The sequence below is a fragment of the Lutra lutra genome, chromosome 13 (assembly GCF_902655055.1).
Source record: "Lutra lutra chromosome 13, mLutLut1.2, whole genome shotgun sequence".
NCBI lineage: Eukaryota > Metazoa > Chordata > Mammalia > Carnivora > Mustelidae > Lutra > Lutra lutra.
Window position 1 is genome coordinate 57,291,957 of NC_062290.1, and position 8,377 is coordinate 57,300,333.

General features: G+C 52.7%; 1 protein-coding gene across 1 annotated transcript in view; it reads right to left on the reverse strand.

Annotated features, from left to right (window-relative positions):
* B4GALT1 (beta-1,4-galactosyltransferase 1) overlaps nt 1-6,765 on the reverse strand; it is a 53,156-nt gene extending 46,391 nt beyond the window's left edge. The window contains exon 1 of the mRNA XM_047700487.1: nt 6,117-6,765. Coding sequence (XP_047556443.1) covers nt 6,117-6,534 — 418 coding nt within the window. The 5' untranslated portion in view covers nt 6,535-6,765. The remainder of the gene's footprint in view (nt 1-6,116) is intronic.
* Nucleotides 6,766-8,377: the final 1,612 nt, after the last annotated feature.

Sequence of the window (8,377 nt, forward strand, 5' to 3'; positions counted from 1 at the left end):
TTTTTACCTCTTTTACCTTTCTAAGTTATTGTCAATAAGCCTGCATTACTTTTTACAAAAAAGAGGAAGAGAATACCTTCCTAGAAAAAAATACAGAGAAAAGCAAAGACCCACAGCCCTAGCCTGCGGCATTCCAGGGAAGTGACTCCTTCTCTCTCTCCAGGCTTCGTGAGGGGCTTTGGAGGGGTAGCAGGGGAAAGGGAAGCAGCTACATAACACACCCAGACCAGACATTAAAATCACTGCCAAAGAATTCAGCAACAGCCAATTATATATCTCCTGGCCTTCATTTGTGTAGGGAAGGGGCGGGCTGAGGCCAGGCTGGAAAGTGGAACCTGAAACACTGAGTGTGTGACTCAGCCCTTCTGCCTTCTAAGGACAAATCCCTTTAGGCCACGTCCACTCAGAACCAGCTCCCAAAAGAACCCTATCCCCTGACCTTAAGCAACTGTGACCTTCCAACCAGGATGTTCTGACCTTTACAACAGGATCTGCAATCTCTCCCCAAGCTGGTGACCTGCCTAGGCCCAGGTAAACACGGAGACTGCCCCCCCCCCCCCCCCCACAACTGGGGCCTTTACAATCGCAGCCACAGTCCAGCTCCCAGGAATGCTCACAATCCCATGCCTGGTGAACTCCCCCAGGAGTTGGGGTCTGGCTGACTGGCCTTTACAGTGACCTCATTGCCTGACCACCCTGGACATTGCCAGAGCCAAGTATAACACACCCACAGTGCCAGGACCCAAGGGATTTCCAGGACCCAAGGGATTTAAGCTGCAAGGGCAGACCACTTGTCCTAAAACAAATGGATTGCCACTTAACCAGATAAGAATAACTGGAATTTCCAGGTGGATATGATTATAAGCAGAATTCCAGTCTCTGCTTCTTTTCAGGAGCAGGCAGGAACACTGAATAGTGCAGATGGCATTGGAGGCACTGGGTATGCAAGCAGGGAAGAAATCACTAGGTTTCACTTGACCACAAGCCGACTAGACGGCTTTCATACACACCCAGAGCCCAGCTAAGCCCAAAGGGGATGAGCCTTCCAGACCTGTCCCCAAAGATCCCCGGAGTAAAATCCAAGGAAAGGCAGGGACTGCCTGAGCATTAACTGTCCCATTGTTCCCAACCCGTGAATTAGTCTAGTCCCAGCCTGGAAATCCCTACCCTGCTGCTACCCAAAGACCATATGGCTGCTGATGTTTCAGAACAGTCATTATAAAGCAGCAAGGTACAGATTACTCAGCAGAGCTAATATGAGGCCTCAGAAATTAGAGGAACAACCAAAACCAGGACTTAAGAACTTTGATATCAACTCTGGGTTTCTGAATTAGAGAAAGAAAGAAGGAAGAAAGGAAGAAAAGGTGGGATGGATAGAGGGAGTGACTAAACACACACATATTTTAGTTTCCCTACCTGACATCAAGACAGTTTAATTACGCCTCCTCTACCTGGACTGTGAGTTCTTTTTGTTGTTGTTGTTTAAGATTTTATTTATTTGACAGACAGAGATCACAAGCAGGCTGAGAGGCAGGCAGAGAGAGAGGGGGGAAGCAGGCTCCCTGCTGAGCAGAGAGCCCGATTTGGGGCTTGATCCCAGGACCCTGAGATCGTGACCTGAGCCGAAGGCAGAGGCTTAACCCACTGAGCCACCCAGGTGCCCCCGGACTGTGAGTTCTTAAAGAAGAGACACTGTGTCGTCTTCCCCCTTACAGTTTTAGTACCCAGCACAGGACAGGCACATTGTTGGAACGAAATGAATGAAGTTACCAGATGCCTTAGCCATCAAGGATGTCCAGGACAGCTGCCACATAAGACCTTTCTGGGGGACACACAGATATACCTAGCAAGGATCCTCCCAAATTCTAGGTCATATTAGCCTGCTCTGAGCCTCGGCACTGGGTGTCTACTGGGCAATAACCTCAAGGAAGAGCACTGGGCTGGGAAGGAGGATACCCAAATTCCAGCCCTACCACAATAACGGATGGGGACAAGGAACTAGACAGTCCCATCCTGGCATGCTATGGGTCCAAGATGCTGCAATTTAAATCCAATCCCACATTTGACTCTTGCTCCCCATACCCTAAGGAGTGTTCACCCAGTCCATGAGGTGAAGGCTTCCATGCTTGCTCAGAGTCTAGGACAGATTTCAACAGGTAGGAATCACTCCTGCCACCATCAGGCTAAATGGAAGGAAGCAAGCCCAATAGTCATAGAGGGTATTTCTCAGTCTCAGACTGTTAGAGAAGAAGGTGTATCTTTGGATTTCCCAATAAACTCTTTTCCCGAGGAAAAACAGCAGAACAAACTAGTTTAAAGTCCTAGCTACCTAATCTCCCAAAGTTTAAAGGCCTGGATAAAGGGAAGCTCCTCGTGCCCTCCCCAACTCTGAGGATGAGGCTCTACCCCAAGCCAGAAAGTGATGAGAATCCAAGACTCAAAGGGGAGAGAGAGCCCTTCCCCGAGCTGAGGCCAGGAGAGATGTCCTCAAAGTACATTTTGTCCTGGGCAGCCTGCTCATGTCCACATATGTTCATATGCGAGAAGGGGAGAAAGGGGGACAGCATGCTGGTGGAAAAAACACCTGAGACTGAGAGCCCTCAGAAACCCAGAAAATGCTCTGTCTTTCCAAGGGCACAAACCATGACAGAGGCTTGGTTGACACCCCCCACAAAAGCGGGGGAAACTGATTCATGGACAAGTGCTCTCTCAGGGCCCTGGCTACCTGTGGTGGCTCTTTGCTGACCCAGGTGCTCATGATTCTCTGGTGCCCACTTCTAGATCAGAGCCTTCATTGGAACAAATGAAGAGTATCTCTTCAAAGCACAGATGGCAAAAGGAAGCCTCTGGGTTTCAGCAGTCCTATACTCACCCCCCATACCCCATACACCCTTTAGGGGACTGTACCAGCTGTACCAGGCCCCAGATGAGCCCCCAGGTCAGTCCTGCCTCCCCTAACCCGTTCAACCTGAGATGCTGCCCACCTTCCACCTAGCCCCTCTCAAGGCTGGCAGTGCCAGGACCAGCACTAGTCAAGTCACGTTGAGCTGCCACCAAATCTGAGCAGAGACAAACGTTCCAGAAAAAGAAAAGAAAATGCAAGACCACTGCTCCTCCCAGGTTGACTACAACTCAGGCAAACACTCAGGTAGCCAGGAAAGGGAGCCTCATGTCCATGTTATGTGGACTAGAGGCAGCATGGCCTGAAGGCCAAGAGGACACTGCCTGCAGGCCTGAACTTTCTGGAAGAACACCCCTGGGGAACTTGGAGAAATACTCAGGAAAGGCCAACCTCCTCCCTGCAGCCTCTACTCCTGAAGGCCTCCCACTAGCCCATGGGGGATCCTGAGGCAGGGCCAAAAATGGCTTGACACACTACAACCTGCTTATGGCACACAGAGTAGACAGAGGTGGGATCCAAGCCCAAGTATGTCTGAAGTCTGTCCTAACGCTTTGACACGAAGGATCCAACAATGACCCATCAATAGCCCAGTCTGGTGCCTGGCTCCTCCAGGCAAGGGCATGTCCATTACCCTCCACATACCAAACTGGAGCTTATCACAGTGTCTGGCCCAGACCCCTGGACGCCGGAAAGTAGAGCCAAGTCGTGGAAAGAAACTGCAAGTAGTGAAAAGGCCACAGTTCTAAACCCCACGGATGCTTTCTCCCATCAACCTCAAAACCACCTCGCAAGGGCTTTGGTTGACACCTGCCCAGATGAACAGATGGGCTCAACTCCCCCCATCCACACTCTCCTATAGAGACTTTCAGCTTCCTCAAGGCCCCCTCTCAGCCAGGAGCCCCTATTCAGAGAGCTGACCCAACCACTCAAACCTAAGGGCTCAATTAAAATGAAGAAAAACCATCCACCTTCACTTTGTGGGACCTCCACAAGAGCAGCCCAAACATCATGGTCCCATGCGTGTCACACTAAGGTGGCCAAGCTAGAGAAGACCCAGGGCCTCTCCCCACCCTCCAAATGTTCTCTCTCAGGAAGTCCCTTCACACTGACAATTCAAAATTCAGCTCAGAAATACCAGTAACCAGTCACCAACGGAGAGGAACACCACTACCAAAAAAAAAAAAAAAAGTACCACAGGCTCTCACACTTTGTTAAAATCTTATACCTCAAATACCAATCTAACGAACTTTGGGACACTTTAATTTGCTAATTTCTCTCTCTTTTTATTTTCCTGTATAAATGTTGAGGCAACAATTAAAAACAAAAAGACGAAAACTGGCTCTCTGGATTCTGGGGCCTTAGCTCTCTCTTCCCCCTTTCCTCTCTGCTGTTCAGTCATCTCCACGGGAGTCTGAGAAAATAGAACTTGAACTCCCGAGTCCTATTGGCCACGTACTTAATGTACACAATCTCATTTAATCCTAAAAATAATCCTGTGAGTTAAGCACGAACAACCCCATTTTATTTTTTATTTTTTTATTTTTTATTTTATTTATTTATTTTTTTAAAGATTTTATTTATTTATTTGACAGAGTTCACAAGTAGGCAGAGAGGCAGGCAGAGAGAGAGGAGGAAGCAGACCTCCCGCTGAGCAGAGAGCCCGATGCGGGGCTCGATTCCAGGACCCCGGGATCATGACCTGAGCGGAAGGCAGAGGCTTGAACCCACTGAGCCACCCAGGCGCCCCAACAACCCCATTCTAAATACAAGAAAGAGACTGTGAGAAACTCTCTAAGATGCCTGAGGCCAGACACTTAACAGCAGGGCAAATATTCAAATTTATAAATTAATTATTAAAAATAAATTTATAAAATAAAATTTATTTTATAAGACTAGTCTGCTTCTCAGACTAATCGCCAAGTCCAAAAGGATTCAATTTTCTGCTTAAAAAAAAAAAAAGGCCCCTTGTTTTCACAATTCATGTCTGACCAATTCCAAGAGCTTCCTCCCAAACTTGATATGAAAATACTGAAGCAATTATTGGAGAAATTGAGCAAGAGCATGTAGAAGGCCTGCTCTGCCAGAGCTTTTCGGGAAGGTGCCTATTGGCAGGATGCCCTCCTGCCAGGGCCCCTCACTCATAACAACAATCTCTAAACCCTGGCATTAAAAATGAGCAGCCACCTGTATGATAATCTTGGGAACAACCTGTGGCTGCCCTGGGCCTGACTGCCTGTGGATTCTGCCGGCAGGAAAGGGCTCAGCCTCCTCCGGAGAGGAGGAACACAAATCCACCCTCTTAAGCTCCCAGCAGGCTGGTAGCCACCATTCCAATTACCTGGGCGAGACACCTGAGACTCTAAGCTTCTCCAGGGAGGGACAACTCAGTGTGAACTGGTCACCTATTAGCCCTCCAGCCCCTATGGTACATACACTGTACTCCTACAAACACCATCCGTCCTTTGGAGGGCTGTGTTCACTTAGGTTTGGGGAACCCACAGGGACAGGAAGCAGGGTAAGAAGGCCCCAGGGCAGGGATCTACACAGAGGAGGAACTTGACACAATGGTAACAATTTATTAAAGGCTTACCTTCATTAATGTAAATATTTGTTTACATTGTTTCATCTAATCTTACAAAACAACCCTGACATAGGTACCATTTATCTTCTCCACTTAATTGATGAAAAACCAGAGGTTAACAAGTCACTTGCCCAAAGCTTATGAAAAGTTAAGTCACACTCAGGAGAGAGTGGTTCCAGGGGAAGACAAGATACGTGAACTGGATGTGAACTGGGAGGTCAACTTCCTTCCCCAGTGGAGGCCTCATCATCAGTTTCCCAAACCAGCGTGGGCTACTCTGAACGGCCTCTTGCTCCCAATCAGAGTGAGCAGGGTGAAGGCAGCTCCAAGCCCTAAGCAAACTCAAACTCCAAAACTTCTTGAGGCATGGGCCAGAGCAAGGAAGTCTCCAAGGCCTTCTCCAGTTCTGAGGCCAGAGGGGCCAGTGGCTTCCTTGTACCACCCACACCCCAGCCTTCAGTCTGAATCCAAAAGGACCAGCCTCCCACCCTCACACCATCCAGCCCGGAACCTATGTTTGGGATTAGGGACTGTGATCCGGAACTGGGAGGCTGGATGTCCTGGAAGAGGGCACGGGCGAACGTCCAGGGAACCCTGCCGAGGAAATTCTCGGTAAAGTCCCCGAGTCCTTACCGAGCAGTGGGGACTCCTCAGGGCATGAGAGCAGCGACCGCGCTGAGGTGAAGGACACCGGGGCCGAAGTCAAGTTGCTCGCGGAGCCGGGGCCGGGATGAGAGTCCGTGTCTGGGCTGGTGCCGCGACCCGAGCGCAGCTCGGAGGAAGCGTCCGAAGGCGGCAACGGCGGGGCCCCTCGGGGTCGGAGCTCCCCGGAGGGCTGCTCGATCGCCGCGGCACCGTTCGAGCCGCCCTGCAGCGGTGTAGGAACTCCGACCAGCTGAGGCAGGCGGCTCAAGTCGCGGCCGGCCAGGTAGTAGACGAGGGTGCCGCCGAGATGCAGCGCGCAGACGGCCACGAGCAGGCGACAGGCCCGCTGCAGGGACGCGCCCGGCATCGCGGCGCTGCCGCCCAGGAGCGGCTCCCGAAACCTCATCTTCCCGCCGCCGCTTTAAGAGGCGGGTGGGCTACAGCGGGGAGGGGCGGCCCGCCCGCGGGCCGCCGGCCAGGCGCTGCCCGACCGCGGCTCTTGGGGGAAGGGCCTCAGGGGAAGCTCAGAGGGAGCGCTGCCCCGGCTGGCAGACGGCGGAACTCGGAGACTCCAGCCAGCGCGGCCGCCCAGCGACCAGAAGTGCGCCCGAGGCGCGGGCGGGGGCGGGGGCGGGGCCGCCGGTTGGAGCGGGGTTTTCGGGACACGAGCGGGAGGGCGGGGCCTCTGGAGCGGAGCTGCGACGCGCGGGCGGGGCTCGGGAGGGGGCTGCAGGGGGCGGAGCCGTCCCGAGGGCGGCGGGCAACGCGGAGCTTCCGCGCGAAGCGCTCTGGTTCCCACACCGCCCTCCTCCCGAACCCTCGCCCGGTGCGTTGGGTTGCTACCGAGCCGCACCTCCTCCGCTTCCTCCTCCTCCTCCTGGCTGCCCTCGAGAGGCGCCGCCGCTTCCTGCGGTGCTGAAGGGCCGGGGTACGGGCCTGGGCCTACGGCGCAATGGCGCCGAGAGCCGGCTGGTCGTTGATATGAGGGGTCGGGGGCCGCGACGGCGTTCCAGTCAGGGCGCCTCGGTAGGCCTGATTGGGTCCGGAAGAGGGATGGGAAAAGGCTGTCCAGGAAACGGGTTCCAACACCGGGGGTAGGGGGTAGGTGGGACGGCCGCGGAGGGATTCTGTGGGACGTTCGGTGTCCCTACCTTGGCGGGCTAGACTCCTCTACCAACGTGGGGGGCCCAGCAAGGAGGCGCGGCTCACCCGCGCGCGGCGGGAAAGTGCACTGAGTCTCGGCTTGTCAGCCTCAGCCTATGGCAGCCCAGCCTAGGGCATCTCAGAGGCCCACCCAGCTGGGATTTGGGTGTGTAGGGTGCCTCTTTTAGTGCATTCCGCCCCTCGAGGATACGTGCTTTGAGTGGGAGGGTGGCAAGGAGCGTCAGTAACTCCCTCGCTGGCTTTCGGGAGAGCAGCCAGCTTTGTTTACAGTTTGCACGAACTCAGACACAATTCCAGGAGGTAGCAGTTGTTCCCATTTTACAGATAAAGGGTTCAAGGCTCAGGAAAGCTAAGAAGCTTACCTAAGATCCTACAGTTAGTGAGAGACAGAGGCTGAGTTCTGGCTCCAAAACCTTTATTTACCACATATTTGCCCCCTGGTTGATTTGCACAGGCGCTGAAGTTGCTTGGTTCAAATTTGACCCAGAGGCCACTCCTCAGGCACACTTGAGGCCTGAGTGAGCAGGGACACCTCACCGCCCCCGCCCCAGAAGGACTCATGGAAATGCTGTTACTTATGTGGAGGGAGAAGCCGAGGGCTCTTGCAGCCAACCCTGAAGTGGAGGAAACGATAGCGATAGCTATGTTGCATAGCTTGGGAGTTTGCTATATGCCAGTCAAGCGCAAGCCTAACTGCTTTATATGCGTTGTCTTGATCCTACAGCACTTTGCAGTAGGCGGTTGTTAACTATCTCCATTTCACAGACGAGAAAACTGAGGCTCAGGAGTTGACTCTTGGTTGTGATCATATAGAATATTTTCCTCACTTGGCTGCCTGGACACCAGGCCCCTCTGATCTTCCTCACTTCACTAGTCATTCCTCTGTCTCCTTTGTGGGCTTCTCCTCCTCTTCTCCAGTTGTTGAAATCCCCAGGCCATAGTCCATGATGCTCTTTTCTGTCCATAGGGACTCCCTAGGAGTGATTTATAATATCTGTATACAATGACATAAAATTTCTGTCTTCCGCAGTTGTCGGAGGCCTCAGAACATAGCACGTGATGCTCTTTTCAGTCTACACACTCCC